Source organism: Cyprinus carpio, chromosome A18 (genome assembly GCF_018340385.1).
Source record: "Cyprinus carpio isolate SPL01 chromosome A18, ASM1834038v1, whole genome shotgun sequence".
In the NCBI taxonomy this organism is placed as follows: domain Eukaryota; kingdom Metazoa; phylum Chordata; class Actinopteri; order Cypriniformes; family Cyprinidae; genus Cyprinus; species Cyprinus carpio.
The window spans coordinates 2,237,816-2,265,717 of record NC_056589.1 but is presented as its reverse complement, the minus strand read 5'-3'; the positions used below and the strand labels follow the sequence as shown (position 1 = coordinate 2,265,717).

The 27,902-nt window shown below is 37.7% G+C and overlaps 1 protein-coding gene across 3 annotated transcripts; it reads right to left on the bottom strand.

Annotated features, from left to right (window-relative positions):
- Positions 1-195: 195 nt before the first annotated feature.
- On the bottom strand, positions 196-27,394 carry LOC109061875 (G protein-activated inward rectifier potassium channel 4-like). 3 transcript variants are annotated; one of them, XM_019078951.2, is made up of 4 exons: positions 27,123-27,377; positions 14,031-14,113; positions 11,259-12,135; positions 196-1,563 (listed from the first exon to the last, which is right to left on the bottom strand). In XM_019078951.2, exons 2-4 carry the CDS (start codon positions 14,091-14,093, stop codon positions 1,223-1,225), a joined length of 1,281 nt encoding a protein of 426 aa, XP_018934496.1. In that variant the 5' UTR covers positions 14,094-14,113; positions 27,123-27,377; the 3' UTR covers positions 196-1,222. The 3 variants fall into 3 exon arrangements, with proteins under 3 accessions (XP_018934496.1, XP_042630686.1, XP_042630687.1); XM_042774752.1 differs by lacking the exon at positions 27,123-27,377 and adding an exon at positions 15,492-15,625; XM_042774753.1 differs by lacking the exon at positions 196-1,563 and adding an exon at positions 8,175-11,158 and having other exon boundaries at positions 27,123-27,394.
- Between the last annotated feature and the right edge of the window lie 508 nt (positions 27,395-27,902).

The following is a 27,902-nucleotide window of genomic DNA, read 5'->3' as shown; positions in this document are numbered from 1 at the left end:
ACTATCATCATCACCATCAAACACCTTAAAGCCACTTTTCTGATTACTATTCAATGATTTATCATCATCATCATCAAAATAACCACAATATAAACTTACAAAATTACTTCATCATTTGACATTGCTTTTTTGGGCAATTTAGTCTTTCCCCATGTACAAAAACAAAACAAACAAAATAACAACAGTAGTCACTTACATGTTTCTTTATTTATTTTATTTATGTAAATAGCCTGCATATAATATAATTCTATGAAAATGACTTGCCATAGGTGAGTTCCCCCTAAAATGCGTCTTTAAAATACTGCACCGTTGTCTCTGCTGTGAATGAAGCTCTCCTCTCACCTTAACCCATAATTTATTTGTACAATTTTTGTAGAAAGCATTTGTGTTTTTGAAGTCTGCATGCCTTAGAAAATACCCTGTTTAGAAAGTGTATAGAACTTGCCTTAGGGTTCATGCTTTGAAACACAGCTTGTCGGACCGCTAGGAAATGTGACTGACAGTCTCACGCGCGTGGTCTCAAACTTGCACACAAATCAAATGTGATAGAGATGAGATACGAGTCCAGGAGTGTGGACCGGCCAAGATTGAACTTCACAGAGACAATGCATGTGCAATATTTCCATTCGTCGCCGTTATTTTAGTATACTGCAGGTTTTCATACCATATGTCTGCCACTGCAGCGGTTGTGCTTTAGTCTGACATTTTCCAGCTGCCATCTTGCATCAAATTCAAACACATGCACTTCAATATGAGGGGGAAATTGATAATTATAATGCATAATTATAATGCAGATAAAACATACAATAGAGTAGCTTAAAGAAACCAACACCGCAGGCCTTCGCCGTGGCTAAACACGCAAGCGTTGTGTTTGCATTGGGATTCTATTAAAGCTGATTATGGTTAGATTAAGGGGTTTGACCTCTGAGTCATTCATTGTGTACAGTATATGGCTACTATTTCATCCTTGAGGTACAGGGAGTTGATTGATACCATGAAAATCTGCACAACAGAGTTTATAAAGCTAAAATAGAGTATGTGTAGGTGTCAATAATGTATAAATATACAGATTCTCATCTGTTTGTGCGTCTAACCTTCATCTACGCATCAGCTCGGCTCTCTAGAGGAATCAGAGGTCGTATTGCATGGGTATTGCAAGGATATCTCTCCATGCAAGGGGAAAGAAGCTTGCCAGTCTCTACAAACTGAGTCCTTGAGTACCTCAAGGGTTCTCCTCCAAACGGTTGGCAGATCCGTTGTTGGTCTCTGCAGGCTTCTCGCCGTCCTTCTCCCGCTCATCCTGTGTGGTTTGGGTGGAGAAGGGGTCTGTGTGCTGCCTGAGGTCGGGGCTGAGGAGCGGCAGGTGAGGGAGGAGTGGACTCTCTTTTAATCGAGCGGACAGTTCTTTAGCACTATAGGTTGGGGTGTTGGTCTCGTATATGTCGTGGAAGTTGTTGTAGTCGACTTCGTAGAAGCCCTTTTCCAGAGAAAGCACCGGGGTGAAGCGGTAGCCCCACAGCACTTCCGAGTCCAGGTAGGAGCTGCGTGCTTGACACGTCATGCCTGGATACGTGGAGAACAATATGGGACACGCAGACACATGCAGGTGCATACATAAACACATGAACATGTACACATGGTTATTTACAAACACACACACACACACAGAGAAACAAACACACAAACAAACAAACACACACACACACACACACACACACACAAACATACACAGAGAAAGAGAAATGAATGTGGGGAGAGAGGGAGAGAAAGAAATAATTAATGAGACAGGCTCTCAGTGTTTACAGTGCTGTACAGGTCAGATGATATTGGAGCTACAAGCTTTTGCGGTGAGATATGGGCTGTATCAGTTCGTGAGCTGCAGTTTACAATGCTGAATTACTGTAATTTGATAGAAAGCATTGTTTTTATATATATATATATATATATATATATCTATTAAACTATATTCAAATATATATATGCAGTAATTTGATAGAAAGCATTGTTTTTATTTTCTATATCTCAGTCACTATAATTCAGATGTTACAATGTTTTCTTCTATCTGTAATGAGTTACCTATTAAACTATATTCAAATTTTAAATAATAAAATAAAATTATATATATATGTATATATATGATTCATTCTAATTTTATTTTTAATGCAATTTTAATTTTAATATATAATATCATTTATTTGTAATATATAATTGATTATATAATTTTTATTTTAATGTAACATATTCATGTTACTTTATGAAGTTTTTTTTAATAACAGGCATCCTGAAGTATAAAAACTTCAATGGTTTATGATATATATATATATATATCTCACCAAAAAGACGGTACCAACCAAAGGATATTCCAATAAAACAAGACTTCAAGAAACTTGATATATAGTAAAAGAGTCAATGAATGACTAATTTTCTGCATGAATGCTGTATCTGCTTACAGTTTTCAGACACTTCACCAATTGTGAATCCCATCTCCAAAGGGAGATGAATTTGTTTGTAAGGCTGAATGTTTTACATTTCCTTTTCTGATTGGTTTTGGGCGCGTGACATTATGTAGCATGAGCTGGAAGCCAAAGAGATTACAATGATCAAACAGCATATTTAATTTTCTATTTGGTGCAGTGTGTAACTATGTTACAGCTAACTTCAGTTACATCAATCAACTGTAAATCAACTAGTTTGGAGTTTTCTCTTGAGATGTGTGAAAACTAAAAAAAAAAAAAATGTTGATAAGATTGCTGTTAGAGCGCACATTTCACTTCCTTCTGTTGATTCATCTATCACCATTATGTGCTCTGCTGTTTTTGACCAGTTTGAGCCTGTGTCTCTTTCCTTTTTGAGAAACATCTTAGCTAAAATGAAACCATCTGCCTGCTGCATAGATATCATTCCTTCTCAGTTTTTAAAGTGTTTTTGAAACCCTTGGACCAATAATTCAGGAAATCAAAAATAGTAGTCTTGCCTCAGGAGTTGTGCCTCTAAATTAAAAATTAAGAATTAAGATTAAGAAATCAAATTTGGATACCTCGATTCTTGATAATTTTAGACCTATCTAAAAACTTCAGTTTCTTTCCAACATATTAGAGAAGGTTGTTTTTACTCAATTACAATCCTTTTTAAGTCAACATGGTTTGCAGGAAGTGTTTCAGGCTGGTTTTAAATCACTCCACAGCACAGAAACGGCCATGTTGAAGGTTTTTAATGACCTGTTACTTGTTACTGACTCAGGTGATTATGCTGTCCTCATGCTCCTGGATCATACGGCTGCATTTGACACTGTAGACCATAACATCCTGGTTTCTCGGTTGGAACATAGCATTGGAGTTAGGGGAACTGCGCTGGAGTGGTTTAGATCTTATTTGTCTGACAGAAGTTTCTCAGTCCTCCTTGGGGATTTTGTGTCATCCTCTGCATTTCTCTCGTGTGGAGTCCATCAGGGTTCCATCCTTGGACCGATCATATTTTCATCTACTGTACATCCGTTAGGGTTCATTTTTAGGAAATATGGCATCTTGTTTCATTGTTATGCAGACGATACACAACTTTATTTCCCTTTGAATCGGAAAGATGCAAACTCTATAGCACCACTGCTGGTCTGTCTTGAGGAGTTTAGCTTCAAATTTTTTAAAGTTCAATGAAGAAAAAACAGAAGTCATGATATTTAGGCCTAGCAACACATGTGACCCCCTTGATGTAGAGTTGAGTGTTATAAAATCATATGTAAAGCCAAATGTTATAATGGACAGTGATTTTAAATTGGATAAATTAATTCAGTAATTAAATCTAGTTTTTTTTTCAGTTGAGGCAATTATCAAGATGCAAGTCTTTTTTGTCTTTCAATGGTTTTGAAAGGGTTATACATGCTTTTATCTCGACCTGTCTTTACTATTGTAATGGCCTCTATGAAGGTATTAATCAGGCTTCCCTCTATGAAGGTATTAATCAGGCTTCCCTTAAATGGTTACAGATGGTTAAAAATACTGCTGCTCGTCTGTTAACAGGGACACGCAAGCGTGAACACATTACACCCATACTGGCTTCTCTTCATTGGCTTCCTGTTAGTTTTAGAATTGATTTTAAGGTTTTAGTTTTAGTTTATAAGTCATTAAATTGACTGGCACCAAGTTACCTTTCTGATTTAATACAACTGCATAATCCATCAAGGGCACTTAGGTCAGCTGACAGTTTACTCTTGGTTGTACCTTGAACATGGCTGAAAAGCAGGGGTGACCAGGTTTTTGCTGACACAGCCCCAAGGCTTTGGAATAACTTGCCTCTATATGTTAGGCAGTCCCAGACACTTGATGTTTTTAAGTCCAGTTTTAAAACTTATTTTTATACTCTGGCATTTAACTCAGTATGAGAGCTGTTTTATGTATTTTGTTAGTGTTAATATGTTATTTTCTGCTGTGTGTAAAATTGTTTTATTTTGATTATGCTGGTACAGCACTTTGGTGAACAATGGTTGTTTTAAAAAAGTGCTCTATAAATAAACTTTGATTTGATTTAATTTGATTCAGTTACAGCTATTTAAACAGGATGATACAGAATAGTTGCCCCATGATTTCAAGATGTCATGTAAACCTGAGTTAAAAACCTCAAGATAATAATTATCTTTTCATGTGAGCAAATTATACACATGCTCTAAAACAGCTAGAGGACAAAAAGGAAATTTCCCAAATTTGTATGCATGGTTGTATACAACCGCGTCTACTTTGGTACAGCGATTTGTGTTTTGCCTTGAACGGGATCATGGAAACTCAAAATCATGCAGTAATTTTAGTGTAGACCTGTAATTATGGAAAAGTCCTTGGTAATCACTACATTTATGTTTTAGCAAAACATTAAGAATAAAACGAGACTAAAACCTCATGCTTATAGGTATAATACTCAGTGATGCCATATATTATAGGTAAAACTGTAATTTCAGATTATAGAGAATTAAACCATGCCAGCATTTAAAGCCAACGGCGTCACAATCTACGTCAGTGCTTCTCAACAGGTGCGTCAAGACCCAAAGATGTGTGGCTGGTCAGTAAATGCTAATTAAAAAAGGCAACCTGCATTTCATAATATAATTATGCACTGGTAGCAAAATAAAAGATGCTTTTAAAAGGTAGGAGACCCTTAACAGATTATTTATTGTTGATGTCAATGTCAAGCATCCAGTAACACTCTATGCTATTATGGTGCAAATTCATCTGTAACTTTATAGAAAACAAAGCAATTAGGCAGATTCTGATATAGACAGATTGCTTGACATGCATGTATCAGGAAATACCATGAATAAAATTATGCAAGGTAAACAAAATTACAAACCGGATTACAATAAAATCTTTTAATGAGGTTAAAGAAGATTTGTTTCAGCGATAGTCTTTTGTGCAGTGAATTATTGGCCAATATTATATTATATTATATTATATTATATTTAATATTAAATAATTAAATAATTAATTCAAAGAAGCAGTCTGTAAGTTTTGCCTCTTTGTCGCCATCTCTGTTTTAAACCTGCAATTGCAGTTATTTATCTTTATGTGGGTTGTGCATCGGTACAGCTCCTCAGTGCAGATGAATCAAATGTTTTGAGGAGAATGCGTGCCTGTCAGTCACCGCATCAGTGTGGATATTCACTGTACTTTGGATTTACAGATCCTACGTCTTGGAAGCATCACCCAAATAAGAATTTTCACCGGAAAATGTCATCTGAACAAGTAAGCAACATTTCTACCACTTTTGTTCTGACCAACTGAGAGAGAAAAAAAAAAAATAGGGCTACAATAAATCATGCTAACAATGGGGATTAAATAGAACAATTGCTTAGCTCAGATCACATCAAACCATGCAAATTATTATTATTGTTATGCTTTGTTCTCAAATTGTTAATGTTACTAACATCATCATTGCGTGACTACGTGTGTTTATTAGCATTACTTGTAGATTTTAATTTCTGTACAGTCTAATCTCTTACTGTCATACCATTTGGATTTCATATAAGGAAACTGTTAATTTAACCCCAAAAGCAAATGTTCCTTAGAACTGTTTCTCTTTGAAATACAAATCTTGTGTAATCCCACATATCTATAATCAGATGCACATAAACTGGAATATAATCAAATTTTCACTTACATGTGTTTCATTAAAACATTATGCTTTCTGGATTACAATCCATCATCAAAATTATACATTTAATTATCCCAGCTGCTGTGAGAAAAGCCTACAAACGATCTGCGACCTGCAGCATCCTCACATGCAATATAACCTACTAGCTGGGACTCCTTCTTTATATATACAGATATGATGTAATGACACAACGATGCACAGCGGCAAACTTGTATTTCCCGCAGAAACCTACCAGTACCAATCAAATTAGAACACATTTTTACAAGCTTACCATTGTGAATCGGGCTAAGGTAAGGAGATAGTTTTAAACACTGGCTGGTACTTTGTCAAAAAATGATTTTGGATATTTTTTTTTTCCGAAAACAGTTATAGACTGCAACTTGGTCTTTTCTGATGGCTCATACTGTACAGCCTTCCCCCTGCTGAATGCATCAGGAACAACATATATCTGCCTGCTCCATGTCTGCAGCCTCCACCTTCTTGTTCGTGATGGTGATTTTAGTTTTATTATTCCGCCATTAGATGGCGACAAGAGTGAGTGAGTTTTTCGGAGTTAGTCCACAGTAAAGACTTTTATATTGAAAAAGACTGAAACAGGGTTGTAAACAAGGAAGTTATTTTTACTTTCAACAATAGCTTGTAAGATGCAGTTAACAAAAACACTGAGCAGTGCTGTCATCATAAATCACCTTTAACAGATATCGCCTTACTCAGCGAACATTCAAATTAATGTTTTATTGTGAATATGAGATTGAAATATGTAGCAGATACAGGCTGAGCTTTTAAAAAATTATCGCTCAGTCTATCTCTCTCTCATAATACTTGACTCATATAAAACAGTGAGCTTTTAATACAGTATAATACAATAAGCTTTCAAAGAAGCAACTCAACGTTCCTTCGTTACTAGTTCTAAAGTGAAATTTTCGAATTAGTAACGGATCTTGAGCTCAGCTGTTAAACTGTCAAACTAAGATTTGAATCATTGGTGGAAGGAAGTAGTCCTGCACACACTCAGTGGTTGTTTCTTATTTATTTACACACTTGTGCCATCAAACTGTTGTATAAATGCAATATCACACTTATAGCCATTCAATATCGGTCTATATCAGAATGGCTATGATTACTTACAGCTGATTCACAGCCATTCTGATATAGAGTGAAATCACATGGTATGAGTGAGATATTGCTCATATATGATATAATATATTACTTTATTCACAAAAGTTCACTGAAATGTACATGTAGTAAATACGGAAATGTGTGTGTGTGTGTGTGTGTGTGTGTGTGTATATATATATATATATATATATATACGACAAATAAAATTTGTAATGTAAAATCTGGGTCCTGAAGCAAAACCAATTGAAAATCACTGATCTACATTATTGTAGCACTGACTGAAACTGAAATGAACTCAATGCTCTGAAAGTCTTTTTGACTCCCTCTGCTTCTGTGTAACATGTATTAGTGCAGAAAGAGTGTGTGGGTTAAGAGTATATGGCATATTTAGCATTGTGTTATTCTCTCTCTCTCTCTCTCTCTCTCTCTCTCTCTCTCTCTGTATGTGTGCAGCATGCACGTTTGAGTAAAAGAGAAAGACATGGAGAGTGTATGCTGATCTCAATAACCTAGCAATGGCCAGTTTCATGCATAGATGCTTTTCAAATCTATAAATAAGGGCACAGCACCTCAAGGCCAGGGCTTACTGTCTATTTGTGGAGAACAACGGTGACACTGAAATCTGCTGACACATATGAGTACTATCATTTCTCCTACGATAAGAAGTACCATTATAGGAACTGCTGTGTTCCCATGCAGGAAAACCTTACATGATTCTATGTTCCTTGTCATTGTCAGTTTTATACTTTAGCTTTAACGTACATCATTATGCATTGAAGTCTTTGTCTCAGTGTGCATGGATTAATATACTTTAAAAGTGCAGTTTTATAACAAATAAAATGTAATAAGCCTAGGTATTAAAAAATACTAATAATTAAAAGAAATCTGTAAATAATAATAATAATAATAATAATAATAATAATAATAATAATAATAATCCACTAATTATATTGTTACTGAACAAGGACTTATCTAATGGTTCATGAGTGGCAAAAACGCAAGAACTGAAAAGCACTGCCTTCAGAGGACGCCAGACTTCTCTCCAGGATTATTTGAGCTTTAAATGAAAATTCAACAGTAATTGTCAGTGTTAAAATTTAAACCGCTCAAGCACACATCAGTAACCTTTAAACTGCCTCCACAGTTCCTCTCTTAATCAAAACACCACCTCATAAAGTTGGCCTTTAAAAATCTATATTAGTTATAGAACATTAATTCAAAGCAAGGTCTTATCTATGGGTTTGAGACTCATTAATAACAAAATAAATGGAAAGTTAATGGACGTTACCTAAAAACACAGATAAGCTTATCTTAATGCCACCGGACATATTTAGTAGATGCCGTTGGTTATGAGCACTCAATGGGGTGCTGTGCTTCAGTCATTCATTATGTTGACAAGAAGACAATCATTCAGTGACAGGTTATTTGTCTCTAATATGATCCAGATCTTTGATCACTAACACCAATTGATTTTAAATCCATATTGATAGACATTTTTGACCTGCTGCTAAAGTTTCAGCATTAATTGTACTGCATAATAGCTAGTTTGAAAGTATTACAAATGCATCAGACTTAGTGCACATTCATATGAAATGCACCAGAGGCTTGACTGTCAATATATTTTAATGTTGGTTTTATTATTATTATTTTTTTTTTTGTGGTAAAACAGTCAGTTTTTTTACTATTTGATTCTTTCCAAATAGGTATATTTCATTGCAATGCATTTGCCTTCTCAGCAATTTGCCTCTTTTTAGAAGGTAGAACATGGGTAAACAAAGTGCTTTAAATTCAGAAGTGTGTCTGCGACGCTTTACAATTCTTCCTGTGTAGTCAGCTCACTCGCTTTTAGAAAAGAGTGGATCAAATATATCATGTTCTGCAGTGGCATGAACCTTTCACTGGGGAAAGGCTGTTATTTGTGACATATCACTCAAGATCAGGCATTTCTAAAATGAAAACCGCTTATGTTGCAACAATTAAATATTGCAATTTACATCAAACTAACCATCATTAGAGTCTCATCAGGTTCATGCAAATTGCAAGCAGTACTCAAGAGAATCACTCTAGATCTCCTGACCCTCAGTACTGGAAAAATAATAGACTAGACCAAAGTGGCTATCAGTAATCTCTGACACATGCCAGGGCTAAATTAAAACATTGCTATATTCTACAAATCATATATGAGGTTGTTTGTGACCTTACTGGACTCACCAGGTCATTAGCGCTCTACTGCACATCAAAAGGAAGCCATCATCCCTCATTAGCAAGTGGGAGTAGACTTCGATCTGAGAGAGGCCAGCGAGCCTATTGGTAGGTTTATCCTGGCCTGTAGCACCCTAATCTATACCTGGTAATCTGTCAAAGTCATCATTTACACAGGCTTCAGTAGATCAATGGCATCATAGCCCATAGCTATTGACATGTGCTTAGGTATGCACATCTCCACAGTGGAAAGTGGAAAACATTTCAAAGTGATAGGAAGGTTGAGGAGACTGCTGATATGTCATATGGCATCTAGGGCACAGAGCAAGGTTAGTGCAAGATTAAATTCTCTCCATTAGTTCCTTGGATATTTCAGTCAATAACAACTGCATGTTTGTGGTACAAAAACTTCCAAACATGCAAATTTTTGCATTATGAATGTATGAAAATTTCATCATACGATGCTTTTCAGCTTTTCTTTGTTGATTCCTCATTGGTATTCACTGCAAAATAAGCAGAAAACACGATGCCTTCACAGGGAAGCATGTATAATGAATTGGATTTATATTAGCAGTGCAAGTTCGTTTTGGATAAACGCCCAATACATAATTTGAACTGCAAACATTCACCTAAGATATCTAATAAACCATGGGAAATGTTTCAGCCTGGGAATGAATCTGCAATTAGTGTAGACACATTAGACAATAGAGGCCTCTTTATTCCCTAAACAACCCTGAGAATAAGGAGATCTACTCAGATCAATACTGCCCACAGTTTTCTGCAAGGTCAACAAAACAGCAGCCGAGAATAGGGTATCGAGATAATCCATTCACTTTTATATATTCAGATTACAATTTTGCTGCTGAAGACCAGGTATCAAAATCATATCGGTTAATTTTGTACAGTCGGTGCTTAAATGTATTTTCATTTGATTATGTTAAGTGGAATATGACTATTTTTTAAGGTAATAGACTTAAAATTAGATGCAGACTGAACAAACTATGCAAGCACTGCCACAGTAACTCCACATCAACAGCATTATTAACAATCAATTTGAATGCCACAACACCTTGGGCTTTCTGTTTTGTTTTGGATTGTGTATTAGTCCAAATGTCTTAAAGTATAATACCGAAACTGTGGTCTCAAAGACATTTTAAAAACAGTTTTCTCATTGAACTGCCTGACCGTTATTGAGTATCAATGACCTGAGAACTGGAACAATGTTAATTAAAATGAAGAGTGGAAAAATAAACTTTTTTTTTTTTTTTGCTCCAATAAGCTTTCCAAAGGATCCCCTCCAGCAGAGTGGAACATACCCGGAGTACTTTCATCACCTTTCACCTCTTTCTACAACTCCAGCCTGGACAGGTTTGCAAGGACATGGCTAGCCGGACAACAAGAGGCTCTCAAACCCAACATTACTCACGTGTTGGAAATATAGCCTTAGCATCAATATTGAAACATTTATCTTCTTGTCAGTTCTTGAATGTTATTTTGTGCAGTCAGCATGCTTTAGGAAGGGATGACTCAGCATTGTCAGCAAATGAATAATGTGTTGCAGTTTTGTATATTTAAATGAATGACCTCTAAATCTCTCTCTTACCACAAAAAATCATGGAAAATTCATTGAGGTCAACTGCTCTACAGAGCTTGGCAGTTAATACGCAACTTGCTCCTTGAAGCCATTCCGAAAGACTTATGGTTTCTAGGGTTAATGCAAAGCTTTAAACTGTCATTTCTTACTCATGGAGACTATGACACTTTCAGGTCAACAGTTGAATTGCTTGATGTCAAAGAGAACATACCTGTAGCTTCGACCATGCCCTCCAAGATGACGACAATCTCAAACTCTTCCTTCTCCATCTGTGCCCGGGACATCTCCCAGAAAGGACTCTTCTCATTGATCTCGTGGGAGATAATGAGAGGTGATACCAAAAAGAGGCGATCGTCTCCTGTGTCAAAGCCAATGTTGATGTCCGTCTGGTTGAGAGGTATAAATTCACCCTCCTTCGTCTGCTGTGAACGAATGAGCTTAGCGCGGATTGATGCTTCCACAATGTGCGAATTCCGCAGGTCACCCACTCTGAACATCAGGCACATCTTGCTGTCCCTCACTGAGATCACGGCCTTGTGGGAGAACATCAGCGTCTCTGCTCGGTTCTTGGGCTGTGAGATCTTTACAAACATGCAACCTACCATCATGGCGTTTACAATGGACCCCAAGATGGCCTGCACCAGTAGAAGTATAATCCCTTCTGGGCACTTCTCTGTGATGACACGATAGCCATAGCCAATGGTGGTCTCGGTTTCAATGGAAAAGAGAAAAGCAGAGACAAAGCTGTTGAGGTTTTCAACACAAGGGGTCCAGCCCTCCTCATCGCCGTGCAGAAGATCTCCTCGTATTAGTGCAATGAGCCACCACAAAACCCCAAAAAAGAGCCAGTTGACCACGTAGACCAAGGTGAAAATGAAGAAACTTAGGCGCCAACGTAAGTCAACCAGTGTTGTGAAGAGGTCGCTGAGATAACGATAGGTCTCTTGAACATTTCCATGATGAACATTGCACTTGCCGTCTTTCTGTACATAGCGCTGGCGGGGTTTCTTAACAGGATCAGAGATGAGGTGGGTGCGATCTGTGGGGATTTGTGCTTCCCTCAGATGCTTGGGGAGTTTCTTCACCTGCTGTAAGGAGGTAGAGAGATAAGGAACAAATTCATCCTTCGGCTACAAGATCAGTGTGATATAATGTTCTTGAATAAAGTCTCAATTCAAAATACTGATGATGATAAAACAGGCTACAATATCAGCAAGTCTGAACCTGTAGACCTATATTAAGCATCAGTGTTAGGGAGACTGCTAGGGAGACCGTTGGTTGCTGGAGGCATAATACATGCAGGATGTGATGCTTCCTACAGGTCCTCTGGTGTTGCAATCATTCAACATATTTTGCAAGCCAGATCAATAGCTCCCATCTGCCTCTTCTATCTCTTCACTAAGATGCTGTAAGCCAGACAATGACAATGTGGATGGCACAGTTGCCAACATCGAGCATTGGAACGTTCATACTGTTCCTTTCTAACAATGTAAGTGCTCTGATATCTTTAGCAACTGTCATGAAATTGTCACAGTATGCCTCTGCACACACAGAACATTCAGATTACTGCAACATAACAGAACTGGTGGATTTTTCTTTTTTCTATCGCTACTCTTTTTTTTCTCTCCCATGACTCTCTTGCACTCTCTATCCTATGCTCTCTCTATCTTGGCACTAGTCCATTTTCTGATTCCATGTTCTACACCAGCTCCATGGGACACTTCCCCATTACCTTCCTCTTCCCCATGGGACACTGGCAAGCCCAGATAAGAATCTTTGCCCCCTCCCAAGTCCATAACACCATGCCCTCCACATGAGACAAGAACACATTGGCATGTTATCTTTCCATTTGTGGAAGAGTGTGCTTGGTTGTTAATTGAAACGTGGTATCATGGTTTGTGGTGGCAGTCAATTATAGGAAAGCCTTAAAGTGCATATGAGAAACTGGAGCACAGAGAGACCTCCTGCTGTGTACACACCTGCGGCCCCCTATTTTCTGTCAGATAAAGCCAAATATTGGCCAAAAAATAAAACCAACACTTTTTGTAAAAATTGCAAACAGATATCTACAACTACAGCCAGTTTCCAGTATTTGGTGTGCCTCCAAATTTGTAGATCAAGTTAGCTATTATATTCACTATTCCTCATCATTTAAGTCATAAATGAAATATACATTTAGCATAAATTAATTAAAATTTATTTAAATTTAAGTAAATTAGACATAACATATTCAGCTTTACGTGACGTGACGTGACATACAGCCAAGTATGGTGACCCATACTCAGAATTCTACTCCCATCCAAGTGCACACACACAGCAGTGAACACACACACACAGTGAACAGCCATTTATACTGTGGCGCCTGGGGCGCAGTTGGGGGTTTGGTGCCTTGCTCAAGGGCACCTCAGTCGTGGTATTGCTGGCCCAAGACTCGAACCCACAACTTTAGGGTTAGGAGTCAAACTCTTTAACCATTATGCCACAACTTCCCCCAAATACATGTCGTTATATTTAGATTATTGCACAACTCCCTGAAATACTTGATTGAACATTGTGTAATCAGCTATTTTGTTTTATGAAAATATATATACTGTAATGTCCTGTCATTGAATATAATAAAATATATATAAGAATAAGTATATATAGCCTCTAAGAATAGTTTGATGTTTCATTAAAAATGGTAAATAGTTACAAATATTATCCAAATGTCTTGGTTAATTAAGCCATTCACATCATCACCTATTGTTTTTGTTCCTTTCATTTTGACTGCCCCCATTATGATTTATTTGAAGGCCACTGGACTGGACTGCTATTTTGAAGGGTTAATGATTAAAAGCTATTAAAACATGAAATAAATAAATTAATTTATCATTTTTGTTGTATATTCTAAATGCTGCAGCTTTGTTATTCTATTCCTTGGTTACAGTATATTCCTTATTACTGAACATTACTTCAGTTGAAAGTGATATTGGGGACAACTGACCTCTCTTGGAGTCACTCCTATTTCCATGTCGTGGTCCATGTGGACGCGAGAATCTCCTGCCATCCTCAGCTTCGACTGCAAACCTGAAACGGAAAGATAACACAAAAGAATAAAATAACATAATTGCTCTTGTAGAAATTATAGCAAACAAACACGTACACTATGATTCTAAACATGTTTTCAAAAGTAGCACTTTTAATGAGGGGGAAAATACTAAGTGATCTTTAATGAATGCTCGTTCAGTCAACCTTGGGATTTAGCACGTTAAGCCTTGATACATTACCATTATCCCTTTCAGATGGATAAATGTCATTACATGGATTTATTGTGCCCTATCTGAATATTGAATGGGTTGTTTTAGGATTACCACTGTTTACAGATTCAGTCGAGCAAACAAGGTGCATTCAAACCCAGGGTTAATCTGATCAGCTAATGTCTCACTCACTGTCTCACCCACCCAATTAGGTGAGTAAACATATTTATTATGTCAGATGCCACAGTGAAAGCTGTTAAACCATGGTTGTCTGAGTCTCTAATGGACAAACAGGAAAACTAAACCTGACTGCTCAGGTTCTCACATTAAATAGAGTGTCTTTTTACATGTGACATGACATGACTTTGAGATGGAGCAAGCCGCACACACTCAGACACCTTTAGGGGAACATCTTTGATGGTTACTTGAAGGATTAAATCAAATCTCACAAGGGAAATGCACTTTCTGAGTGTGCGGATTGAGTTTAATTTGTGCCTAAAACAGGCTGGCAGTCTCAGCTGTTCCCCGCTCCCTAAAGACTTACTGCATCAGCACCGTCATGCCATGAAAGCTGCTGCTGCTGTCTCCATCATCCAGTCAAACTCTCCCTCATACACACAGAAGAAACACCAACCTGGGTGAGCACCTCTGCGCACTCCTCGCTGCCTCCAGCAGCTCACTATCTCCATTCTGACACATTTAGTGTTCACCTGTCAAATCTATCGAGCCAGGCTCTGAGCAGGTAGGGCCTGAACAGATAGTACTGCTGTAGCATAGGGCAAAAAGAAGCACATAGGCTCTGTTTCAAAACCTACTGAGCTGTTTTGCTGTTTACAACATCCAAACTGAAATAGAATCTCATACGTAACTGATTTGCAAAGGTTTGTTTAGGGCAGCATCTCTGTGTCAAACGACTCACAATTGACTTCAACAGCGTCTGCTGTTAGCATGTCGCTAAGCTAGCAATATGACGTTACAAGCATAAAAAAATAAACTCACACAAATATACTAGAACTGGAAATAGTCCATTTTAAATTAATTGTAACTATTTTATTGAAACCTTTCTGCATTTCAAAAGAGTTGCAATGAAGAGTTTCTCATCTCTGGATAAATGAAATAAAATAGAAAATGAATGAAAGAAAAATAAAAAATAGATAAATGAAATGTTGATGGTGCCTTAACAGGCTGTAGGCTACATCTTACTGTACCTATGCTTTGTTTCCATTTACGGGTCTTTGGTATGGAAAACTGGATTTTGGTTAGTTAAACTTTCAGATGTTATGACATGGTGCATTTAGCAATGATCCAGCTCCAGATCCTGGTCACTCCCACACTGCACCTGTGCAGCTGTTGGTAATGTCGTTGTCTATGCTAATCGCTTACATAAGGTGCCTAATGACAGTGAAAAACTCCCATGATCCCCAACAGCCCATCTACAAGTCATGCTAGCCATGTGCACGCCCTAAGTGTTCTGAAAGCTATTTAAGATAATAGTTAAATAATTTTCAAACAAATAATGGCAGATTCTCCTCTAGAATATAGTGTAAAAAGGAAGAGAGTAAAAACCAGAAAGAGAAAGTACAGCCTATTTAGAGGGATATTTTACAAATCCCCCACTGCTTTTTCCAAAAAAAAAAAAAAAAGTCCTTAAAATAGGTATTGATCAGCTAGGAGAGTAAATCAATGTAAAGTAATCAGGTGAACCGATGAACCCAGAGAGCAAATTACCACAAATGCTGTTGCATATTTCTATTCCATGCCTTGCAATGGCCACACACATTTTCAGCGCAGAGAAAATAACCCTCACGGTGGGGGAATGAGATAATCAACACCTTGTAGAGCTAAACACACAAAACCTGCTGCTGTATTGGGCAACAGCTAAACTCTGGCTAATTATTGCATCCTAGAAAGAATCCTTGTTGCAAAAGAGCTAAATTCAACAGTAGTGAAAATTTCACAGGAATTGGAGTCCAGTCTCACTGGAGATTCAAGTCCTTTGTTTGACCCTCGTTCTTATTTGTCTAATTCCACTCTACTGCAGTGACATCACTCATCCCTATTTGCACGGCCCTGCTTGCGCGCAGATGGCACGTCAGAGCTGCCATCCACTCAGGAATACAGTGTTGACTGACAGGTCTGCAGTGAAAGGGCACACTGACGTGACCTGCATCCGAGATGCACATGGAGAATACATCACAGGCAGACAGCAGGCCTCCTCAATGTTCTCTCCTCTGCCATTTCCACATTTTATGACAAAACAGTCCCTGTGCAACTCCATATGACTTTGATGGTTGCACGCCGGTGAGGTGAGCCAGAGCAGAATCTGTTCCCTCCTGCTTATCTTGCTGTTCTGAAGAGGTAACAACCTCCTTATCAAGCTTTTAGAGTAGCATGCTTTTTGTGGTTTTGGAGTCTGGTTGCAAGCCAGACAGGGGATGCAGCAGAGAGAGAGTCAAAGACGCAAGCATATTCAATGATTTTGGTTCTGGCTCCTTAATCCCATCAATGATCCCATCAATACTTTTCGAGTAAGAAATGTCTGGGGGTGGGGGGGGGGGTGCCTAAGAAATAAATTTAAAACAATATAAATTATTCACAAATTGTGTTAATTATGCATTTACTTTTATTGACTTTTAACAGCATAAATGCACACAAATAAATGAAGCCTAGCAATAAATAGAAAATGGATACAACTAAAAAAGATAATAGACAAAGATAATAAATAATTCTAAACTAAAACTATGGTAACATTCATTGATTTTATTTTTATAAAACATTTTAAACTACACATAATTATGAGTTTTATGAGCCTTAAGTTCAACATAACACATCTGTTTTTTTTTTTTTTTTTTCAAACCAACTGAATCATTTGTTTGGGAATCATACTTTCAGTATGACTCAGTAGCAGTTATCAGTCAAGGTTTGTTATACAGTGTGCTGTTTGAATGAATGGATCAGTGCATGCACAGGAATTGTTAACAAAGTGTAATCTGGCGTAATATTTTAATGGTGGAGAATATTGGCATCAAGTTTGTGTAGTGACGTGTGGCTGTCAAATTGCTGTTATTGCACTGTAAAAATTCTACTGTATAATTTGCCGAATTCAGTCTCTTTTCAAAGTGAAAGGTGATCTCTTTTCTGTGAGAAAGACACCACAGGCATGCACTTGTATCAATACTAATTAGTGTTTTAATGGAACGGTTTGGTGGGGGGTTCAGTTGCTGTCGGAGTTCCTCACACATGATCTTACCCCTACATCATTGCCTCTTAGAGAAGATCAGCGCAGCAGTCAGGGACACACTTAATTTGCTAAACCTGCAGATTTCTCATCAGACTGCAGTGCTGTTAACCCCCCCCCCAAAAAATAAACCCCCCCCCCCCCCCCCCCTGCTGAATTTTGTTTATAAAAATAAAAAAATAAAAAATAGGAACAGCCAGTTTATTGAAAAGAGAGACATTTCCTGCAATGTATGGGGAATGACCCAAGTATTTTGTCAACACACTGCAGTACCAGTGATGTCCAACAACTCGATCTACTCAAACACATGGGAGAGTAATGACTGGTGGGGGAGGAATACAGCTCATGCTGCAGCAATGCATTTTACTACTGTCCATTCATCCATGTCCTGCAGTCAGGGGTTGCGATTTTCCCTCTCTTCCCTTTTTCTTTTGTAGGAGTAAGCAATTCTCAAGAGTCATCAAAACAAACTCAACAAGCCAGACTTTTGAATGGTGAAGACATACCGGAGCTTTCTCCTTAGACTTTCGACCTTAGAATTTCTGTAGCTGTGTAAAATTCACACAGTCAATGAAGTGTTCACTGCTGCGTACACTCTGAACACACTCTGAAGCTGAAAAGTTATAAACAAATATTTCATTTGGAATGGCCTGCAACATTGAATTTATAAGATGTACTGTATGTATCTATTTCATTGATGGCACTGTAACAGACACATTTTATGTTTTCACGGGGCCTTAAACATTTTGCCACACCTGCCAATGGTCTGAGACTTGAATTTACTGGCCATATATATACTGGAATTGCTGTTGTTATTATTTTTATTATTATCGAGAGATTAAAATTATAATTATTATTAGTTGCTGGACAATTGCCAAGTAACAGTGTTTCATATAGCATACTCGTCAACACTGATTTTTGCTCGCATTTGGCGCTTAGGGAGCATTAATCTTCGCCCGTAGTTTTATACCAGTGAACAACTGCAAAAAGTGCACATGAAAATAATTAAGCTGAATGAAAATCCGAACACACCACTTACTCTCACCACATTATTTGTAGCTATATTTTGTGTGCAAAGACTGGTGGGTAAATTTCCCTCTGTAGTCCCGATGAAATATCAACACGCACCCTTTACTGATGCTTTTTGCAAATGCACTGTACATATACACTTTCTATTTAAAGGGATAGCTCAGCGAAGGACGAAAAAAAAAACTGTCATCATTTACTCTTCCTCGTGTCGTTCAAAGCCCACACGATTTACTTTCTTCTGCTAAACATAAAATGAAAGATTATGAAGGCTGTTTTCCAAGCAATTACTATGAATGGGAACTGAAGCTGTCAAGCTTTTAAAGGGCACCATAGAAGTATTAAAAAAGTCATCCTTTTGACTTGTGTGCTGCATTCAAAATTTTCAAAAGCCAAATGATAAATGTATGTGGAACAGACAAAAGTCATTATTTAGTGTAAAATCTAGTACACAAGCCAGGGACGAGTTTTATGATACTTTTTCATCCTTTTGAAGCTTGAAAGCATTCATTATAGTTGCAAGTAATAGAACAACCACACATTTTTTTTTTAATGCCTTCTTTTGCATTTCAGCAGAAAAGTTAAACGTACTGGGAATGACATTAAGGTGATTAAATCATAATAAACGGTATATTCTCCTCCAAACTGGATGGAATTTCTGGAGCTTAGTAATAATTATGTCATGATGTGTACAATTTAAAATAAAAACTATGAAAATAAAACACTTATTAGAAAAATTTAATATTTTATTTGTTGACCCGTGTGTCATGTTACCATTAACTGAAATCCGAGAACTGTAAACATTCAATCTAAGGCCTAGAGTTTACTTTATGAGAGATTGGAATATACAGTAACCTCCGTTCGGACACTTCTTCAATGTCATCGCTGCAGCATCGTCTCTGGTGGAAGTGTGAATGTGTGCGGACGTGCATGTATGCACAACGGAGAGAGTGGGATGATGGCTCGGCCATCTATATCTGAAACTGTTATGGCACTTTGAGGTTAGTCGGGGCAAATGAGTTAAAATGCCCCTGGAATGAACAGCATCCAGCGCGGCTCACTGCCAGCACTGCATTCCCTCGCCTGCATGTGTGTTCAGGCGTGCAAGTGTGTATGAGCGTCCCTATCACTCTGAATGACACCAAGCGTTCAAGCAGACATCCTGTCCACACTAAGGAAAGTTAGCCTAATGAAAGGAGTGCATCTCGTCCTATCAGTGACAGGAATAGCAGGGGCTGAAACTAAGCCGGACGCTGTCTTTAGAACGCTGGCGCCATGACAGCGACCTTCCTCGTAGTCCTACACCAACACAAGTGATGCTTCAGGAAGTTCACATGGGCAGCCAAATCACAGCCACTCCAAAAGGCTTTATAGGGTGTGTGTGAATGCATACATCCCTGGTCCAATGACACTCACTTAAGAGCGCTAACAAGGCCGTGCACTCTAGGCGGTCCTTACTGGATGTGTATGTGTGTGTTAAGTAGAGAATAAGCTCTTCAACACTCTCCCCTGTGTTTATCAGATGGCCTGTCAGCTCCCTGAAGTGATTTGCAGCATCGAGTCTGCCAAAGCAGCCGTCGTGTCGAAGTGCCCTAATTAGCATTCCAGAATAACTGAATCACTCCCTCAACATGACCACTTAAAACACCTTAAGTCAGGGTCTGTCAGTATAGTGGAGCACAAGCAGAAAATGCTAAATCCTTTTATTTTGGGAACACTTATAATCCAGTGATAATGGGCTCTGATATCTGGGGAATCTCTGGAAATAATCAAAATGTCAGCACACGGGAGATGTTGACTGCGTAGGAGAATCGAGCGCGATCACTTGCAGGCAGATCCTCCTGAAGACAGACCATCTGTTCTGCACAAACACACTGTAAATCAGAGTTCACTATACTGGAAATTCAGATCCTTATTCTCTATATTGCGCAAGGAGGTCTATGATATATATATATATATATATATATATATATATATATATATATATATATATATATATATATATATATATATATATATATATATATGTATATATATATAGTATATTATATATATATATATATATGTTGCAATTTGTTTGCATTTCCATTCATGGGTTAATAAAAAGGAAAAATTGGTAACAATAAGGTTCTATTTGTTACTACTACCATAGTTAACATGAACTAACAATGAAAAATAATTCCATTTACCAATATTAGAGAACTGTAAACATATTAATGTGACATTAAATTGTTGAAATATTAAATTATTGAATCAGTATACTGTAGTTAACATGAATTTACGATAAATTATACTTCTAAAGCATTTTTAATTTTAATCTTAGTTTCACCATTTACTAATAAATTCTTAAAATCAAAAGTTGTAAATTATTATTTTTTGGGACCTGAGCTAACATAAACTAACAATGAACAGTTGTCTTTATAAGCTAACACTGACAAAGATTCATATATACTGCAACAAATGAATTGCTAACTGTCAGTTAAATTAAGTTAATGTATTAGCTAACATTAACTACTGAGGTACTGATTAACTACTAAAGTGTTACCTAAAAGTGTTATCTTTTACTCATTATACTCGAAAGGTTAAATTTCTCAATATATATGTATATATTTTCAAGTAAATATTTTTATAAATATCTTTATAAATTTGTTAGAAAGTTGCACTACATGACAATTTCCAACCTAAATTAACCGTGTCTTGTAACAAAACGGTAAAACTGATATTGTAAAGGTTCGGTCTCATTTACTGTTTTTCGATGCGATTGTGAATTTGCATGAGAGCGAAAGATTTCCCCACACATATTTTACAACAGTTTCAAGTTGGTCACAGGAATTTGCTGTGTTGACCAACTGAAATCTGCTTGGTATAAAAGTGAATTTGTGAATTCTGTTTCATACATTGCTACACTATTATAAAAGAGATTTCAGAGCTTTTTGACCTGCAAAATTTCATTGTGATCGCTCCATAAGCCTCTTATTGAGACTCTTATTGACCTTGACACAAAATCTGCATGTTTGTTGCACCACGAAAGTTTGAAAAGGTTTTCACATATTAACAAGAAGGTTTAGAAAAATTAGATCAAACAGATCTGAACCAAAAAAAAAAAACACTTAAAATAAAAAAGCACTAAAAATACTTTCAAGTAATGAAAAGGGCCAGGTGAAATGATGCTCCTCTGTCTTTGAAAGCATCACAGAACAAAAGTCTGATATTTCTAGTATTGCAGCAGTGGCCTGAGTATGTTGTGCTTCATCAATCTGACATTGATCACCTTCTTGACTTCTGAATGGCAGATGCAAACTCGCACACACATACACACTGCAGTCTTTCACACTTCTCCTCATCTCTTTGCTTAACAGTCAAAGATGTCCTATTTACTGCAGTGATTGGATGCTACTAAACAAAGTGGCTGGAAAACTTTTGATGGTGTTTGTTGTAATGTTTCTCCAAGCTCAAACTTTCATACTTATAAATCAATACATGCTATATTTAGCAAAAGCTTGTGCTTGTTTTCTTCCAGATAAACATCAGATGTTCTCTGATTTGTTTGCATAAGCATGCCGGTGGCAGTGTGTATGCATCTCAATGCAAAAACAAGGCCTGAATGTAACTAGAAATCTGCCATTTGGCCACACCTCTCGTTCCTTCATCTTCCCTTTTCATTATCTGTTATGTCGGCTTTTATTGCACACCGTCAGACACCTACACACACACACACACACACACACACTGTGCTGTGTTTATGAGGCAGAAGGTAAAGGAATGATTGTCCATTACAGAGTGGATCAGAGGATTTGTTTTATGAGAGCTGGTTTAAAGGATGTGGCAGTATTACCTCCCACTGTATTGCTAGTGTCAGCCCTATATGTCACAGAACTGTGGGTACAGGCTGGAGTGTAAAAAGAAGATCTACATTCAAATGTGATGCTGCGTTCACGTATTTGAGAATTATCATAACTCAGGGATTCAACGCTGAGCTCTTCACATCCTTAGACTCACAAATGATTTGTTTCTATGGCAACACTCGTAACACCGAAAGGCTTCAAAATACCTAATTACTCAATTAATTCTCTGTAAATGAATACCTTGATATTTTATTGCGAAAAATTAAAGAACAAACAGTGTACACGTTTTTTTGCAGTTTTAATACCTTTGGAGCCGCTGTCATTGGGGTTTTACAAACAAATCCGACATGCCATGTTTAACAAAGATGTGCATGGTTAATATCCATAAACTGTAATTTTCATTTGAACTTAGCAAAGCTGTTTAAAGGGGTCATATGATGCAATTTCACATTTTCCTTTCTCTTTGGAGTGTTAAAAGCTCTTGAATAAAGAAGATCTGTGAAGTTGCAAAGACTAAAGTCTCAAATCCAAAGAGATATTCTTTATAAAAGTTGAGACTCGTCCACGCCCCCCTGAAACGGCTCGTTCTAACACGCCCACACATCTCTACATCAGTATGTGGGAAGATTTGCATAATGCCGCCAAAATGTTCACGCAAAGAAAGAAGGCGCACCTTTTATTCTCGCTGTAGTATTGTTGTTGCAGCCGCCACCATGTCGTATAGACACTGTGTGTTTCACTGTGAAAGCGAAACTACTTTGTTTGGCCTTCCAAAAGAGGATGATATCTGCTTCGTCATGCCTGGAGCTGATCCGTGCTGGTCGCTGAGGAAATACATCAACTTTGCACTGTGGATCGCTGAATCAGCTTTCACCGTGGATGAAGCAGAGCCCTGCCCGGGGTCGTCACATGTGTTTGCTGCAAGACCAATGTACGCTCCTTCGTAGAATCTGCCTGCCGCACCGTTCTCAAGCCGCCCGCCTCTGCTCACCCAAGGCCGCGGTGTGTGAGGCTGTTTCGTTGAGGAAACGAAACTACTTTGTTTTTGCCATCCAAAAGAAGATACGACTAGAAATCATGTTTATATCACGTTTATAATGGGTTTTATGTTTATGTCTCGTCGCTCTGGCCGGACAAGACATCACAGAACACAATAAGAGAAGAAACATAACAATCACACCACATCCTCAATCAACCAATCAAAACACAACTCATAAGCTGGCCAATCAGAGCACACCTCGCTTTTCAGAGAGATGACCTCGACGTGTTTCAGAAGGCGGGGCATAGAGGAGAAACAATAATGTACAGTATGTGGAAAATAATGTGTTTTTTTAACCTTAAACCGCATAAACACGTTTCATTACACATAATACACAAAATAATGTTCTTCTTAGCAGCATCATATGACCCCTTTAATGGGTTATATTTCATATCTTTAATTTTGTAATGTCTTGTAAGGTCTAGTTCCTGTCTTTTATTTCCTGATTTCCTTTCCTTTGTCTTGATAAGTCTTAAGTCTTGTCTTGTGACTGGTTCATGTTGGATAGTCTTGTTAGTTTGTATATACAGTATAACACTCATGTTTGATGTGTAATGATCATGATTATGTTCCTGTTGCTCTTCTGATTGTCTTTATGTTTGTAGTTTTTAAGTATTTAGTGTATTATCAAGACCGTTTCTTGTTCTTCTTTTTTTATCACAACATCACAATTGGTCAGCAGTAAATAAAAATACAAAAAAGGGAATATTAAATGATTTCACTACTTTGGTTTGAGCACCTTTTTTTATGTCTCTGGCTAATATTTGCTACAATTCTAAAAAACTAGCAATATATTCGTTTATATACAATTTGTTTTTACAAGTGTTGCATGCGAAACATTATGTCAATATTGTTGGTATACTGTAATAATAATAATAATAATAATAATAATAATAATAATAATAATAATAATAAAACATAAACATCATCACCAACAACATTTTGTAAATAAAATGTAAATTGGTATTTTATTTATAGGATTTGTTTGTCTTCAATATAAATGTTCATCCTTATAATATTTTGTAATATCTCTTTAACAAAAGGTAGTTCCTCTATGACATCATATTTCAGGAAGTGACATCAGTTGATGGGAAAACAACAGAAAAAAGAAAACATCAGTAACTGCAATGGATTATATGAATTCTGTGATTTTTAGTGATATTAGTAGGTATAACTGCTAAACACTCTGTCCTGTTTGATAATATTATAAATATTATAATCATGATTCTATGTTTTGACTGATAACTTAAGCTGTTTATTTCTTTTGTTAGTCATCCTGTTTTACTCTTCTATAAATAATACACTTTACCTTAAATCTTAATATAATTTAATATTAAAAATATATATTTTTAATTAATATATTACTATTTAAAAAAATTGAAAGTGTAAAAAATACATCATAACATGAATGACCAAGCATAAGATATAATCTCAGACCTGTCCTTTAAACCGATAGACATAGACTTTCAAAGCACACAGATCAATGCAGCAGGAAATAGAATTCCTCTCAAACCGCAGCTGACATGACAATATTCTGAATGTATTCAACTGAATTTTTATCTAATTACGATCAAGCAGATGGATTGCGCTCAAGGACTTTCCGGCTTGGATCTTACCTAACACAGTACAAATGGAACATGCACTTTGGGAGCAAATGAGGTGCAACTTACTTCCATGTGATGCACGTCCACACGCACATCCACGCAAACACAGTTATGTGTGCCCATCTTACAAAATCTATTTCTTTCAAGGTAACCCACTATCAAATTAAGTGGGGGAACTTCACATCATGAGATCAACTAATTATTGAGTCTTCAAGAATGATTAGCCTATAGAATTATTGCTTGTGCCAAACCATGACTTCAGAGAAACATATTTCTGCTGCACGACCAGGCCTGCATGTGTTTTTTATGGTCTCTTTGCTTAATATGTCTAGTGCCTAAGCGATAGTTCAATCAAACATTTAAATTCTGTCATCATGTACTCATCCTTGTGTCATTCTTAGTACATACACATATATGAACTCATTTATTTTATGGAACACCAAATGAAACTTTTAAAGAATGCACTGGTCGCTCTTGTCCATGCAATTACAATGACTGGGAGGCTTTCAAGCTGCGAAAGAATACAAAAGTATAATAGAAAAGTCCATACCACATACACTATATTCTGAAGTCATCAAATAAATATAAGTAAGAAATAGAATAAAATGTAATTCCACTTTAATTGTAATTGTATTGACAATAGCAGCAACAACCTCTCTAATTTATTATTTTATATTCCATGTACGAATTCCAGTTTGAGGGAGTAAATAATTTGCATTTTGGCTAAACGATCCCTTTAGTCATTCACACTGATTTATAATTTCTATTGCTCAGAGCATGACAGAATTGGCAGTAGGTAATTGAGAAAGGCCTTTGGTGTGACGCAGTTGTTTTGCTCAGAGTTCAGAGAATTGTCATGAAGTTAATGGAGTCAAAGGTCACTCCATCAGAATCAGCTGTGCCATGGTGACCAGAGACTTGAATGACGTGTATATTTGGACCATTCTGCAAATGCTTCTTTTGTTTGCCTGCATTTATGTATGTATGCGGGACAGGCTTTGCCTATATTGTAGGGAACAAATATCCCCACAAGGATAGTTAAACCTGAAATCACCTCCATTACAAAAGCCTATGATCCCCATGAGGAAAACAGCTTAATAAACATATTAAACAATATATATTAGGGAAACTTTAAAAGGCTGAGAGTTAAGTTTAAGCATAGGGTTACAGGGTGTAAAATATCATTAGCTCAGTATAGTGCATGCATTTGCATAATGTATTAAGTTGCAACTGCATGTATATTGAAACATGACATAACTGTAGGTAAAGTGAAACCGTACAAAACATTTCTCACATTTGCTATTATGTATGCAAGCTGCAAGCAAACTATATGAAAAATTCACACTTGCACTCATTTCCTCTCCTTTAAGCAATGATTGAGCTGGCTTTTATTATTTTCCCCTTTATCAAACAGCCACTGATTTGTTCCCTGCTTTTCAGCACAGAGTTATCTGGAGACCCAAAGTATGACAGGACCAGAGAGGCTAGACGGAGGAAAATCTCACATCTCTATGTGAGCGGTTTGTAGCTGCAGCCCCAGGCGAGAGAACTAATACCCCTATAACGAGGAATCAGAGAGAATCGATACGACTCACGCCAAACACCAGTGACTTTTCTCTCTGAAAGTGTGCACCCAACAACATTCGGTTGCCACAAACGCTCCTGCATGTGAAAGCACATGCAAACTCTCTCCTGCACACACGTGCATGCACACACATGCAAACTCTCTCCTGCACACACGTGCATTCACACATGCAACAGACAGTCTTGCGAAACTGCGATGCACTAAAACACGTGTCCGCTCTTTAACCCGGGAACGCTGACAAAAACACCACCTTACATGCTTTAAGGCATTTTAGATCCATGGCATCGTGGAAAAGGAGCAGACGCTTGCTGTCTCAATGGGACAAGGATTGCCGATGGGGTAATCCTGCGATCCCCGCCAGCTCTCTGTCCCTCTCAGCATGCTCCTTCTCAAGAGTGACGGATGATATAAAGACCGCATTCGATAGTGATTGCATGACACAATCGCACTCAGCCGGGTAACGGATATTTTAACCCCCGTTCCTCCCTCTCGTCACACTTACCTTCATTCGAGCGCAGAGGTAGCTGTGCAGTGTCAAGGGAAGCATGTTAGGGCAGCTGCGCTCTCTTCTGACTCCAGCTCTGATGTGCTCATCTCAGCTGCCTCACTGACTCCGTTCACAAAGCGCTCCACCACATCCTTACCTCGCTCTCCTGGAGGATGCGAGTGAGTGAGAGAAAGAGAGAGAGGGAGGGATGTGAATGTAAGCATGAGAGGATGTTTCCTCCCCCACAGCTCCCTGCTCCTCCGTCTCCCCTCGCAGGATGCGTCCTTTTTGTACTTGCGTGTGCGTGGAAGCATCCCAGTGCACAATCAGTTTCTGCAGGCTGAGGTTTATGCAACTGCGTGAAAAGATTAGATGAGAGAGAGAAGGAATCCTACTAGACGTGCCTGATAATCAATTTCTCTCATTTGTAAGCTTAAGAACAGCCTGAGGGTGAGATACACCACAGTGCAGTGGGAAAACTGGAAGATACTGTATGTACTGAAGCAGAGAGGAGGCACAGGGGGACTGAGTGAGATAAAGTTGGACATTTGCTTGTTGCCCCTCTGCAAGGTCGTCAGAATGCTGAGCAGATGTTTCGGGAGCATTACATCAAGGTTAAACATGTGGCCGTCTACCCACACACTTCCAACATGTGAATAAACACTGATTCATGACTCTGCAGTCCTCCCACACACAAGCATATGCAGTTGCACATGACGTAATACACATTATCTGCCCAACAGCAGAAGATTCTGTGGCTTCTATTGGATCTGTTGACTCCCAACCCACATTTCA

Excerpts from the sequence above, each read along its gene's own strand:
- LOC109061875 (XM_019078951.2), bottom strand. The coding sequence starts at position 14,093 with ATGGCAGGAGATTCTCGCGTCCACATGGACCACGACATGGAAATAGGA. Across the intron at positions 12,136-14,030 it reads TAGGAGTGACTCCAAGAGAG|CAGGTGAAGAAACTCCCCAA; the intron begins GTCAGTTGTCCC and ends ACCTCCTTACAG. Across the intron at positions 1,564-11,258 it reads GGGCATGGTCGAAGCTACAG|GCATGACGTGTCAAGCACGC; the intron begins GTATGTTCTCTT and ends CCACGTATCCAG.